Raw genomic sequence first — 14,952 nt, 5'->3', positions numbered from 1 at the left:
TAAAACGGAGGCACTTCCCACACATCGCATTAATCAATGTATTTATTGAGAAAACACTTCGGTGAGCAGATAATTTCACGCTTTCAGCCGGTCGATTGGCCACCAATATCGAATGATTTTACACCAAGCCATACGGTTTCCTGTAGGGATATGTAAAATATAAAGTCTATGTGAACAATCCTGTTTCTATTCAGGCCTTGCAGCAAAACATCACGCGTGTCATTCGCCAGTTACCAGTTAAAATTCTCGAACGACTCATCGAAAATTGGACTCAACGGAATGACCATCTGAAACATAGCCGCGGCCAACTTTTGTAAGAGATAATCTTAAAAAAATAAGTTTGAAAAAATGTTCTTTCGAACGATAAAAGCTATTCCCCGTTGAACTTGAAGTTTCTGTGTTTTTTCTTCGAAATGGATTACCCGAAGTTATTTGTTGGGTTACATTCATTTGGTATTGTATTTAGAACTTTGTTTAATTTCGAAAGAACACATATTTTTTAAGATTTTATATTTATATCAAAATTTTGGTGAATACAAATAGGTATACTTGAACCTTTGTTAAGTAATGTTTATCAGGTGAAGTAATGTTTATCAGGGCTTAATATGTTATAATAACACACATATACATATGGAACTTATAACTAGATCTCACGAATTTTATGTCTAACACTACGTCCCTCTCTCGATGAACTTGAATTTGAGCGGTATTTGCGGCACGCTCATGAACTTCATAGCGAATGCATTTTCGGTCGGATAATTAAATTCAATTTGGAAATTTCGCACCAAACGTGCCAAAGTGATTTCTAGCTCCAAATTGACGATACGCTTGCCCACGCAACTACGTGGACCAAAGCCGAAGGGTACATACAAAAATGGATTGGTAATTTGCCCCTCCAAAGTTTGGGAGGATTGATCGTTACGCAGCCAACGTTCCGGTATGAATTTATCCGGCTGTGGCACATAGCGTTCATCATGCATCAACAGGTTGGCGCCGATGGAGATGTCGGTACCCGCAGGTATACGATAGCCGCTCAGCACTACATCGTTGGGCAAACGACGCACCGTACCCGGTAATATGGGATAGCAGCGTATGCCTTCTTTGATGCAGGCACGCAGGTAAGGCAGATTTTGCATATTTTGAGTCGTCAGCTGCGATTCCTTTTCCGGCAGTATTTGCTGAATTTCCTCAAATAGCTTCTGTTGTTTATCAGGATTCTTGGCAATGCATAACAGTAGACCTGTCAAAGTGGAGCTAGTCTGTGTGTGCAGTGAGAAATATTAATTTTATTCAAAAACCCTCCGTATTTAAATGCGCTCACTTACCGTATCAATACCAGCTAACATCATATCCAACGCCATTACCACGGCGAATTTCTTATCCACGCGCACTAATTTCTCCAACACGCTCTTCTCTTTTCCCAGCTCCGATGTGAGGTTGCCCTCACTGTCGTGCTCAATGCGCATCAGCGCTTCGTTAATGTACTTATTGCAGATGTCCGTCATTGTGTCCAGAGTCTTCATCATTTCATAAAATTTCGGTGTTTTCACATATTTCCATATGGAAGGTTTAATCTCTAGCTCTTCGGAGAGTACAAAGAAATTGCGTACGCACTTCATGATCGTTTCACACTCGGCCGTATCACGATTTTTGTGTATTAAACCGAGTCGTGTATTCAGCGCAATGCCTGCTATGCCCTCAAAAGCGAGGCGATTAATATCATCGAGGAAACCACCGGGCACTTCCAAGGTGCTGGGATCGCGTATGTGCCGTATTCTACCAGCAGAGTGCAAGTGATCAAAATATAGTCTTCGTGAAATTTGAATTAGTTCATATGTTCGTCTTACCTTTCTAGGAACTCATCATTAATATCCAATAGCGTATTCAAGTACAGCTTGGCATTTTTCGGTTGCATGAGTATCGGATTCACAGCCGTACGCATTTTCGCCCATTTTTCGCCAGAGCTGGTGTAAAATATTAAAAAGATTATATGAAAGCCCCATATACATACATACATATGTGTGCGATGTGATACTCACGTGGATATAATACCCTCGACCCCCTGAAACAATTCGGGCCGATGGTTTTGACGATGATAAACTGTAGTTTCGAAAACGCGGCGATCGGGCCATAATCCTTCATTACGAAAAATAATGGAATAATCGGAGGGGTTTAAGTTGATTACAAATTCGGGTTTGTCAAATATGCCGGGAAACCGAAAAATCTGTCCATATGTCTTTTCCATTTCCCGAATGGCAGTAAAAAATGGTTTTTTGGAAAATAAACCTGAAACGAAGTGATTAAGAATCATATAAGAAGTACTATATGTCGTTTCGATATTTTTGAAAATTAATGCTTGAGTCAATCATTAATATGTCAAATGTCAAACTAACGAACATAACAGTGTAAAAATTGGTGAAAGCGGGCAACCTCCTCGTCACAATTTTTAATTCCATGTGATTCTTTCAATTTAAAGTATATAAATTTAGCTTCAATGAATAAATCGGTATATAACTTTGCACCACCATGACAAAAATTGAGGCCGTATGTCAGCAATAACGCGCCCAATATTCTCTTCCAAGGTATCAATCGTCTAGGGATTATCTGTGTAAATAAAAGACTTGACATAACCCCACCAAGAAATTTTGTAGCGGTATTAAATCGTATGTTCTTGGAGACCACGCCACAGATTCACCACGCATAATAAAGCGCGCTCACTAAAAGTCGTCCACATCAATATTCTCTATTTCAGGTACAAAAAAAGTTAATAATCGTGGTTTTATAGCGTTTGCCATTGACTGCAACGTTACGACCGCCTTCCTTTTTGAAGAATTAAGGACCAAATGATTCCCTCTGCCAATGGAGTACTACATACACAGACTTTTTGAGGACATTTCCGAAAACGAAAAGTTGGAATATCAACGTACCAATTCAAATAGAATTATGTTTGATCGCTGAACAAAATTTTCTAATGAAAATCGGGGTCGGTGCCCACCTCAATCCACCTTCAATTCTTTCATGAGTTGGATTTCGTAAGTCCCCAACCAAGATTTTTCTGTAAAATCATCCAAAAAAATGGATCAGCTTAGATCCAGTAGTAGCGAGTAATGGCGGATGAAGTCATTTCGGTCTTCTTTGATACTCTGCGCTACAACGGTGTTATAAGGCATATCTAAGGATGCGCACCACTAGGGTAAACGTGGTGTGAAACTGATTAATAGTCGCTCGAATAACCTACTCAACTGGACGTTTATAGCGATCGAATATTTAACACAGTACGCAATGCGTTGCACGAACCGAATCATTATTTTGGTAATAAATTATGAAAATGTAATCTAAACTGAGTACAAATCAAATAATAGCTGGTAAAAAGACCAACTCCAAAAACCAACTAACCAACCAAAAAAGTGTTGTCACATTTATCGAATATCACACGTCTTAAAACTCATCCGGTATAACTTTCTATCTACTTTGCTGTTATCAGCAATCATTAATTGAAAATTAAAAATATTAAAAATTCAAATCGAAAAACCTTTCTCCCCTACCCACGTAGGTTTACGGGTTTGAAAAAATAGGTTTTTTGTAGTCTTATTAAATTCTACAACACTTCTAGAATGTGGTCCTAACTTTTCAAGTTGATCCGAGCCATAGTTTCGGAGATACAGAATTGAGAACTTCTGCGCTTAAGACCAGTAAGGCTACGTGCGCCATCTTTAAAAGTGTTTTTCTCGAAACTGTGTTTTTGAAGTCGGTTAACAAGATTCTTCGAGAACTGCTTAACCGATCTTCGTGACATTTTACACAGATCTTTGAGATACAATTCTTAAAGACTTCGAGCAAGAATGTATTTTTTCGATTACAACTATTTGAGAGAAAAACTGTCGCGAAATTTTAGCTGAAATTTAAATTGTCTTGTAAAAATGTCAGCCAAAAATCCAATTTTCAGTTTTTTTCTTCGTCCAAGTTTTAAGGCTTAAGGTGTTACCAAAAACACGTATTTTTCACTTTAGATGATCTTATTAGGAGTTATCCTGCCAACGCGGGCGCATCTTTTTTCCGAGGGGTCACCGGAAATTGTCTCGCAATGGCCGAGTATAAATTTTTTTTTCCAAAGATTTCAGGATTTCTTTGTTAATATACATTATTATGCTTATAACAATAAAAAATTTGATAAAATATTAAATTTTTTATGTGAGAAAAAATTGTTGAAAAAGGCTGTTTTTTACCTTAGGAAACTCATGTAAACTTAAGGATCTCACAATGAATCACAGGCGTAAATAAGCCTCTGTCCGAAATTAAAACTAATATACTATATATCAATCAACCTTTCGGCATTTAAAAATTGAATGAAATCAACAGTCTGGAGTGCCAAATGATATCACATAAATACACCTAAAAACAGTATGCCTGTAGGCATAATGATTATCACTTACCTCCAGGCATAAATAAACGTATCAACTCGAATTTGCTTGGCCCAGGCACTTCTGAGTACGGCCGTGCGTTCTCCAAGTCCACATCACTTGCATTGTTTTGCTAAAAATAAAATATAGAACAATAAATAATCTTTGAAAATAAAAATTAAAGTGAAAACATTATGCATTTAATCACACCTACCTTAGACTCTACTTGCGCTGCAAAAGTTCGTACCCTTGAAACGCGCAAATGACGCCAACCGATGTGATCAATTTGCTTTAAATGCCTCGATAACATGTTTGCCGTTGATTACTGCTTCGATTCATTAATTTATTATGCCACGCACAACGTAAATGCCAAAGTTCGAAATTTAGAAGAATACAAGTAGAAGTCGTCCACTAATATGGATGTGTTCACCGCTCCACAAACTTTGGCACAATGAATAAGCTCTTGGTAGTCGCTCGCGATCAGTCTGCGCATTTATAAAATTCTGTGTGGAATATTTAATAAACATTGCCAATATGTGTCTGCTAATGTCTGCGCTGCTTTTGTTCACTTTCTAGCCTACGCGAGTCTATATAGTATGTCAGCATATGCGAAATAGATAAGTGAAATATTTAGTTGCAAAACGAGCTTTTGCCATTCATATACATATGTATGTACATACAGATACTGTTAATCTTTGTTGTTAATGTTTTTGTTTTTATCTCCTCATTTGTTTGTAAACAAAACACTTTATGTTTCGTAAAAGAGCAAAAAGAAATAATTGTGATGAGCGAGCTTTTGAGAGAGAACGGCGTCTGGTGAGCCTTTTTGCTCTTAACGTGTTCGTTGTTGTTGGCTTAACTTTCAGACGGCACACTTATGCACTAAACTGGTTGGTTGCGCATAAACTCGAAGAGAATGGATGTTATCAAAATTTATGAATATTTTTTATATTCTTGTAACATGTAGCTACAGAGTATAATTGTTTTATTCACCTAACGGTTTGTATATATACCTAAAACTAAGCGAGATAGATATGGGATTATGTATACAAAACTGATCAGACGAATTGAAATGCGGATGACTGACTGTCTGTCCGTTCGTCCGTCCATACGTGAAAGCTGTAACTTGCGGAAAAATTAAGATATCTTGATGACGGCCAAAAACTTGTTCTAGACCCCATTTCACTAACAAGCCATATGTAGCTGAGGGTACTTCCGTTGCCTTAATCCGGAACTACCGCTCTTGTAAGCTTACTGTTTCGACGATTCACTATTTTATAGTGAGCATATTCTAATCAGACACAAAAATGCAATACAAATTGTCTTATGCCATTAATTGTGAAAGCTCTGAGCAGAGCTTTTTCTTATTAGTAACATAATTAGAAATGAATTGAACTGCCCTGTGTGAGATACTTCTTCCACTTCTGTAAGCGCCAATAGAGAGTACAAAGTGATATTTTTATACTTTTATTTTAACAAAAACTTTTAGAGCGTAAGTAATGAGTTTTGAAAGATTGCTTTAATTACTATTTCCTTTAACATTTTGGAAACCAGATTTTTCGAAAAATAATATTTATTGTTAAAAACTTAGAAAATAAAAAAAAAACAACTGGTGAAAAAATCGACCATTGTTCAGTGACATACCTTTTATGATTTCTTTTTCAGTTTTATTGGCTCATACGATTATCCCATTTGTACTAATCAAAACAATCGAGTTTTCAAATGACCACAAATGATGCCGGTAAGAACGTAACCGTCAATGGCGACCGTTATCGCATCATGATAACCGACTATTTGATGCTTGAAATTGGAGCACGTGATTTCGGCGACATTTGATTTCAATAAGACGGAGCCACTTCCCACACATTGCACCAATCAATGGATTTATTGATAGAAAACCTCAGTGTGCAGATAACTTCACGTTTTGGGCCGGTCGATTGGTCACCATGCGGTGTGATATCACACCGTCAGATGTTTTCCTGTGGGAATTTGTAAAGTCTAAAGCCTATGCAGACAATCATGCTTCGATATAAGACTTGGAGCAAAACATCACGCGTGTCATTCGAAAGTTACCAGTCGAAATGTTCGAACGTGGCATCGAAAATTGAACTCAACGGATGGATCATCTGAGACATAGCTGCAGTTAACATTTGAATGAGATAATCTTTAAAATGCAAAAGAATGTTCTTTCGAATGATAATAAACATTCCCTATTATGTTTTAAGTTTCTGTGTTTTTTCTATAAAAAAGTAGGAAACCTCGAAATTGATCGCCTTTTATATTCGCGAACTTGCTTCTTGAATTCCAACCAATTGTTCTTTATTTGGTCTATTTTATTTTGAACTCTTTTTAAATTCCGAAATATAATACATAAATTTTTAAAATTTTTATATTTACATATGTATATAAAAATATTGATGGTTACGAAATTATATTTCTACTAGATTTAACTGTTTTCAATATCTGATTAGAAATAAGAATATTTTTATGATTCTTTGTTCAGTATTTTTTTTTATTTTAATAATAACATATAATATATGCGATTTGTAACTAGTTCTCACTAATTTTCATGTCCAATACTACGCTCCTCTCTCGATGAACTTGAATTTGAGCGGAATTTGCGGCACGCTCACGAACTTCACAGCGAATGCATTTTCGGTCGGATAGTTAAACTCAATTTGGAAATTCCGCACCAAACGTGCCAAAGTGATTTCTAGCTCCAAATTGACGATACGCTTGCCCACGCAACTACGTGGACCAAAGCCGAAGGGTACATACAAAAATGGATTGGTAATTTGCCCCTCCAAAGTTTGGGCGGATTGATCGTTACGCAGCCAACGTTCCGGTATGAATTTATCCGGCTGTGGCACGTAGCGTTCATCATGCATCAACAGGTTGGCGCTGACGGAGATGTCGGTACCCGCAGGTATACGATAGCCGCTCAGCACTACATCGTTGGGCAAACGACGCACCGTACCCGGAAATATGGGATAACAGCGTATGCCTTCTTTGATGCAGGCACGCAGGTAAGGCAGATTTTGCATATTTTGAGTCGTCACCTGCGATTCCTTTTCCGGCAGTATTTGCTGAATTTCCTCAAATAGCTTCTGTTGTTTATCCGGATTCTTGGCAATGCATAACAGTAGACCTGTCAAAGTGGAGCTAGTCTGTGTGTGCAGTGAGAAATATTAATTTTATTCAAAAACCCTCCGTATTTAAATGCGCTCACTTACCGTATCAATACCAGCTATCATCATATCCAGCGCCATTACTACGGCAAATTTCTTATCCACGCGCACTAATTTCTCCAACACGCTCTTTTCATTGCCCAGCTCCGATGTGAGGTTGCCCTCACTGTCGTGCTCAATGCGCGTTAGCGCTTCGTTAATGTACTTATTGCAGATGTCCGTCATTGTGTCCAGAGTCTTCATCATATCATAAAATTTCGGTGTTTTCACATATTTCCACATGGAAGGTTTCATCTCTAGCTCTTCGAAGAGTAAAAAGAAATTGCGTACGCACTTCATGATCGTTTCACACTCGGCCGTATCACGATTTTTGTGTATTAAACCGAGTCGTGTATTCAGCGCAATGCCTGCTATTCCCTCAAAAGCGAGGCGATTAATATCATCGAGGAAACCACCGGGAACTTCCAAGGTGCTGGGATCGCGTATGTGCCGTATTCTACCAGCAGAGTGTAAGTGATCAAAATATAGTCTTCGTGAAATTTGAATTAGTTCATATGTTCGTCTTACCTTTCTAGGAACTCATCATTAATATCCAATAGCGTATTCAAATACAGCTTGGCATTTTTCGGTTGCATGAGTATCGGATTCACAGCCGTACGCATTTTCGCCCATTTTTCACCAGATCTGTTATAAAATATTAAGTATAATATATCAAAGAGATAATATATCATAGAGGAGGATGGAGTCATGTGTAGAAGTTCACGCTAGTGAGGAAAGTTCTCTGATCGCTATTCACTTTGGAGTGGCCAGAAACGATTCTTTTACACATGGCTCAAGCAGCTCACTACTGCCGGTCTTTGGCCAAGTATCCTCTGGGTAGCCTAAGAACATCCGTTCGAAGGCGAGCTAAAGTGAGAAGGCGAAATATCCCCCACATAGGGTTGTGCGCTGGGTTTGGGACCCGCCACGTAAAAAAACACCCCCAGTGAATAGCTATAACCAGCCTTGGATGAGAGACCCCCCTTTTGATGACGACCATGGCAAACAAAATAAGGACTACGAATTAAGGGCATGCACCTGGAATGTCCGGTTCCTTAATTGGGAAGGTGCCGCTGCCCAGCTGGTTGATGTCCTCGTAAAAACAAAGGCTGACATCACCGCCGTCCAAGAAATGCGATGGACGGGACAAGGACAGAGACGAATAGGTCCTTGTGACATTTACTACAGTGGCCATATAAAGAAGCGCAAGTTTGGTGTTGGATTCGTGGTGGGAAAGAGACTCCGTCGCCGAGTACTATCATTCACTCCGGTGAATGAACGTCTAGCCACAATCCGCATCAAAGCGAGGTTCTTCAACATATCGCTGATTTGCGCCCATGCCCCGACGGAAGAGAAGGACGATGTGACCAAAGATGTCTTTTATGAGTGCTTGGAGCGCACTTATGAGAGCTGCCCCCGCCACGATGTCAAAAAAGGTTCGACGTCGAGAAGCTGCAATCACAACAGACAGCCGAACGATTTTCTACTCGGCTTGCACTCCCGCTCTCTGAGAGCACTCGTCAACAACTCGGTATAAGGGAACTGTGGGACGGCATTTCAAACTCCTTACGTACAGCTGCAACCGAAACCATTGGTTTTCGGAAAGTGCAAAAGAACAGCTGGTACGACGAGGAGTGCCGTGTCGCAGCGGAGAGAAAACAGGCTGCCTACCTCGCAACGTTACGATCGACCACTACACGTGCGGGATGGGATAGATACCGAGAGTTGAAGAGGGAAGCGAGACGCATTTGTAGACAAAAGAAGAAAGAGGCCGAAATGCGTGAGTACGAAGAGCTTGATAAGCTGGCCGACAGGGGTAATGCTCGAAAATTCTACGAAAAAATGCGGCGGCTTACAGAAGGTTTCAAGACCTGAGCATACTCTTGTAGAACCCCCAAAGGTGATCTAGTGACCGATGCCCAGAGTATACTTAAATTATGGAGGGAACACTTCTCTAGCCTGCTGAATGGCAGTGAACGCACAACGCCAGGAGAAGGCGAACCCGATTCCCCAATAGATGACGATGGAGCAGACGTTCCATTCTCCGACCATGAAGAAGTTCGAATAGGAAGTACCCGCCTGAAGAACAACAAAGCGGCGGGGGCCGATAGACTGCCGGCCGAGCTTTTCAAACACGGCGGCGAAGAACTGATAAGGAGCATTCATCAGCTTCTTTGTAAAATATGGTCGGACGAAAGCATGCCCAACGATTGGAATTTAAGTGTGCTATGCTCAATCCATAAAAAAGGAGATCCCACAATCTGCGCCAACTACCGTGGGATTAGCCTCCTCAACATCGCATATGAGGTTCTATCGAGCGTATTGTGTGAAAGATTAAAGCCCACCGTCAACAAACTGATTGGACCTTATCAGTGTGGCTTCAGACTTTGAAAATCAACAACCGACCAGATATTCACCATGTGCCAAATCTTGGAAAAGACCCGTGAAAGAAGAATCGACACACACCACCTCTTCGTCGATTTCAAAGCTGCTTTCGACAGCACGAAAAGGAGCTGCCTTTATGCCGCGATGTCTGAATTTGGTATCCCCGCAAAACTAATACGGCTGTGTAAACTGACGTTAAGTAACACCAAAAGCTCCGTCAGAATCGGGAAGGACTTCTCCGAGCCGTTCGATACCAAAGGAGGTTTCAGACAAGGCGACTCCCTATCGTGCGACTTTTTCAACCTGCTTCTGGAGAAAATAGTTCGAGCCGCAGAACTAAATAGAGAAGGTACCATCTTCTACAAGAGTGTACAGCTGTTGGCGTATGCCGATGATATTGATATCATCGGCCTCAACACCCGCGCCGTTAGTTCTGCTTTCTCCAAACAGGACAAGGAAGCACAGAAAATGGGTCTGGCAGTGAACGAGGGCAAAACGAAATATCGCCTGTCATCAAACAAACAGTCGTCGCACTCGCGACTTGGCTCTCACGTCACTGTTGACAGTCATAACTTTGAAGTTGTAGATAATTTCGTCTTTTTAGGAACCAGTATTAACACCACCAACAATGTCAGCGTGGAAATCCAACGCAGTATTGCTCTTGCCAACTGGTGCTACTTCGGACTGAGTAGGCAATTGAAAAGTAAAGTACTCTCTCGACGAACAAAAGCTAAACTCTGTAAGACGCTCATAATTCCCGTCCTGCTATATGGTGCAGAGGCTTGGGCGATGACAGTAACCGATGAGTCGATGTTACGAGTTTTCGAGAGAAAAATTCTGCGAAAGATTTATGGTCCTTTGCGCATTGGCCACGGCGAATATCGCATTCGATGGAACGATGAGCTGTACGAGATATACGACGACATTGACATAGTTCAGCGAATTAAAAGACAGCGGCTACGCTGGCTAGGTCATGTTGTCCGGATGGATGAAAACACTCCAGCTCTGAAAGTATTCGACGCAATACCTGCCGGGGGAAGCAGAGGAAGAGGAAGACCTCCACTCCGTAGGAAGGCCCAAGTGGAGAAGGACCTGGCTACGCTTGGAATATCCAATTGGCGCCACGTAGCGAAAAGAAGAAACGACTGGCGCGCTGGTGTTAACGCTGCTATAATCGCGTAATCGGTGTCTACGCCAATTAAGAAGAAGAAGAATATATCATAATACGATATCTATATGTGTACGGGTTAGGATACTCACGTGGATACAATACCCTCGACTCCCTTAAACAATTCGGGCCGATGTTTTTCACGATGATAAAGGTTAGTTTCGAAAATGCGGCGATCGGGCCATAATCCTTCATTATGAAAAATATTCGAATAATCCGAGGGTTTAAATTAATTACAACTTCAGGTTTGTCAAATATGCCGGGAAACCGAAAAATCTGTCCATATGTCTTTTCCATTTCCCGAATGGCAGTAAAAAATGGTTTTTTGGAAAATAAACCTGAAACGAAGTGATTAAGAATCATATAAGAAGTACTATATGTCGTTTCGATATTTTTGAAAATTAATGCTTGAGTCAATCATTAATATGTCAAATGTCAAACTAACGAACATAACAGTGTAAAAATTGGTGAAAGCGGGTAACTTCCTCGTCACAATTTTTAATTCCATATGATTCTTTCAATTTAAAGTATATAAATTTAGCTTCAACGAATAAATCGGTACATAACTTTGCACCACCATAACAAAAATTGAGGCCGTATGTCAGCAATAACGCGCCCAATATTCTCTTCCAAGGTATCAATCGTCTAGGGATTATCTGTGTAGATAAAATACTTGACATAACCGCACCAAGAAATTTTGTAGCGGTATTAAATCGTATGTTCTTGGAGACCACGCCACAGATTCACCACGCATGATAAAGCGCGCTCACTAAAAGTCGTCCACATCAATATTCTCAATTTCAGGTACAAAAAAAGTCAATAATCGTGGTTTTATTGCGTTCGCCATTGACTGCAACATTACGACCGCCTTCCTTTTTGAAGAATTATGGACCAAATGATTCCCTCTGCCAATAGAGTACTACATATACAGACTTTTTGAGGACATAACGGCGTCTTACCAATTGTTTGTGGCTTATCATCATTCCGAAAACGAAAAGTTGGAATATCAACGTACCAATTCAAATAGAATTATGTTTGATCGCTGAACAAAATTTTCTAATGAAAATCGGGGTCGGTGCCCACCTCAATCCACCTTCAATTCTTTCACGAGTTGGATTTTGTAAGTCCCCAACCAAGATTTTTCTGTAAAATCATCCAAAAAAATGGATCAGCTTAGATCCAGTAGTTGCGAGTAATGGCGGATGAAGTCATTTCGGTCTTCTTTGATACTCTGCTCTACAAAAGCAATAGCGTCTTCGGTGTTATAAGGCATATCTAAGTCGCTCGATTAACCTACTCTACTGGACGTTTATGTCGACTATTGAACACAGTACGCAATGCGTTGCGCGAACCGAACCATAATTTTGGAGATAAATTATGAAAATGCAATCCAAACTGAGTACAAATCAAATAATAGCTGGTAAGAAGACCAACTCCGGAAACCAACTAAGCAACCAAAAAAGTATTGACACATTTACCGAACACCACACGTCTTAAAAATCATCCAGTATAACTTTCTATCTACTTTTCTGTTATCAACAATCATTAATTGAAAATTAAAAATATTAAAAATTCAAATCGAAAAACCTTTCTCACCTACCCACGTAGGTTTGCGGGTTTGAAAAAATAGATTCTTTTCATAGCTTAAGATCAGCAAAGCTAAGTGCGCCGTCTTTAAAAGTGTTTTTCTCGAAACTGTATTTTTGAAGTCGGTTAACAAGATTCTTCCAGAACTGCTCAACCGATCTTCGTGACATTTTATATAGATCTTTGAGATACAATTCTTAAAGACATCGAGCAAGAATGTATATTTTCGATTACAGCTATTTGAGAGAAAACTGTCGCGAAATTTTAGCTGAAATTTAAATTGTCTTGTAAAAATGTCAGCCAAAAATCCAATTATCAGTTTATTTTCCTTCGTCTAAGTTTTAAGGTTTAAGGTTTTAACTTAGCTATTTTTTCACTTTAGATGATACTGTAAGGAGTTATCCTGCCAACGCGGGTGCATCTATTTTCCGAGGGGTCACCGGAAATGGCGTCATAATGGCCAAGTTTAAAATATTTTTTTTTCCAAAGATTTCAGAATTTGTATGCTTATGTACATATGTATGCTTATAACAATAAAAACTGGTACGTGGAGTCCCTACGCGGAAGAAGTTAAACTTCTTAGTGATATTCCAAGAAATGCATATCATGTTGTATGAAAGAAAACCAGCGAGAGGAAAGGATAAAAATATGGTGGAGTGACCAACACTTTCTTAAATTCACATACAACATCATACAGAATTCAATTTGCACCTTCTCTATGCTTTAAGCAGAGAACTGAAAATAATATTTTAGAAGTTGTTCAATTTATGATTTTTAGCTTTTGCCGTCGTCGCGAAAAAGACGCTTGTTGGCAAAGGCATGCTCGGGGAGCTGATACGGCGTCTGTTTTTATGTATGAAGCGAGATCGCTTGTGGAATTTGCGCCTGCGTTTATGAATGAAATCGTTTTTGTTGTAAAATTTACAAGCGATTCCCTGGTTGAAAGCAAAAATTTAAACAAGCAAAACGAAATTCTTTACATTCGTTGGGAGTGTAATCATGGGTATGCATACATATGTATATTTATGTCTCTTCATATTCTCTGCTTGGGCATACATGCCACGTCATCATATGCCGAAAATACATATGTATATTTATTTCTCTTCACAGCGTGAATTCTGTGGTAGTGAGGTGAATTCCTTACTACAAATCTAACAAATGTTCGCTGTCGAACCTGCACCTTCTCTATGCTTTATGTTCTCTGGTCCAACGCTATTCTCCCTCCACTGAAGCGTTAAACGTTTAACGCAACCTTTTCCGAAGCTGCCTAAGAAGTTTCACTTCAATAATTTAAATTTTATTTCTCTTTAATTTTATTTTTTAATTTTCAAATAGATTAATATTTCATATATTATTTACATATATGTATTTATTTCGACTATTACAAAGTGAAGATGTGCCAAATGAGCTTCATTTCTTCAAAGAAAATTGATGACCTTCATGAAATATGCGTATTCGTTATCATTTCCATATATGTACATATGTATATTTTAGAATTTGTATACATCATGTTACATATGTGTACATATGGATATTATTTCTTTGGCACATTTGTCTGTATGTTTGCGAAAGCAAATGCGTGCCACATAGATACATATTGTATGTATATATGTATGTACATTCATAATAACAAGTGTCGCATGCATCTTTCGCATGGCCGAAACTCACGCTTTGTTAAAGAGTCAATGTGTCGAAGCACTGACAAGCCGACAAAGCGTCACAACATTGTGTTGCTGGTAGAAAATCCGAGCTGTGCCGAAAGAAACTAACAAACGATCGCCGATTGTCACTGCTTCCTGCTCGAACATCTTCGCCAACAAGCTAGCGTAAATAAGGTAAGCAGCAAAACATTAAACGCAACCTTTACCGAACTCGCATAAGAAGCATAACTTCAAAAAATTTTGATAAAATATTTAATTTTTTATATGACAAAAAATTGTTGAAAAAGGCTGTTTTTTACCCTAGGAAACTCATGCAACCCCTTAATCACAGGCGTAAATAAGCCTCTGTCCGAAATTAATACTAATAAATATCAATGAACCTTTGGCATTTAAGTTGATTGAATGAAATTAACAGTCTGGAGTGCCAAGTGATATCACGCAAATACACCTAAAAACAGTATGCCTGTAGGCATACACTCTACAAAAAAATTTTCGTTCTTTGTCCTAAAGTTTATTTTATGATT

General features: G+C 39.2%; 2 protein-coding genes across 2 annotated transcripts; both read right to left on the bottom strand.

Moving 5' to 3' along the window:
• Positions 1-493: 493 nt before the first annotated feature.
• LOC120777500 (probable cytochrome P450 12e1, mitochondrial) lies at positions 494-4,991 on the bottom strand. The gene is made up of 6 exons (XM_040108855.1): positions 4,615-4,991; positions 4,434-4,533; positions 2,040-2,286; positions 1,848-1,964; positions 1,326-1,776; positions 494-1,259 (listed from the first exon to the last, which is right to left on the bottom strand). The coding sequence occupies exons 1-6, from the start codon at positions 4,708-4,710 to the stop codon at positions 672-674; spliced, it is 1,599 nt and encodes a 532-aa protein (XP_039964789.1). The 5' UTR covers positions 4,711-4,991; the 3' UTR covers positions 494-671.
• A 1,904-nt stretch (positions 4,992-6,895) lies between these two features.
• LOC120773771 (cytochrome P450 CYP12A2-like) lies at positions 6,896-11,406 on the bottom strand (the record flags this gene model as incomplete). Its single annotated transcript, XM_040102888.1, has 4 exons — positions 6,896-7,567; positions 7,634-8,084; positions 8,156-8,272; positions 11,273-11,406. Coding segments are annotated over 4 exons (1,290 nt in total), but the record flags the coding sequence as incomplete, so codon positions are not given.
• Between the last annotated feature and the right edge of the window lie 3,546 nt (positions 11,407-14,952).

This window comes from Bactrocera tryoni, chromosome 1, assembly GCF_016617805.1.
Source record: "Bactrocera tryoni isolate S06 chromosome 1, CSIRO_BtryS06_freeze2, whole genome shotgun sequence".
Lineage (NCBI taxonomy): Eukaryota > Metazoa > Arthropoda > Insecta > Diptera > Tephritidae > Bactrocera > Bactrocera tryoni.
This window is presented reverse-complemented; position numbering and strand designations above follow the sequence as displayed.

Excerpts from the sequence above, each read along its gene's own strand:
- LOC120777500 (XM_040108855.1), bottom strand. The coding sequence starts at position 4,710 with ATGTTATCGAGGCATTTAAAGCAAATTGATCACATCGGTTGGCGTCAT. Across the intron at positions 2,287-4,433 it reads ACGTTTATTTATGCCTGGAG|GTTTATTTTCCAAAAAACCA; the intron begins GTAAGTGATAAT and ends ACTTCGTTTCAG. Across the intron at positions 1,260-1,325 it reads TGTTAGCTGGTATTGATACG|ACTAGCTCCACTTTGACAGG; the intron begins GTAAGTGAGCGC and ends CTGCACACACAG.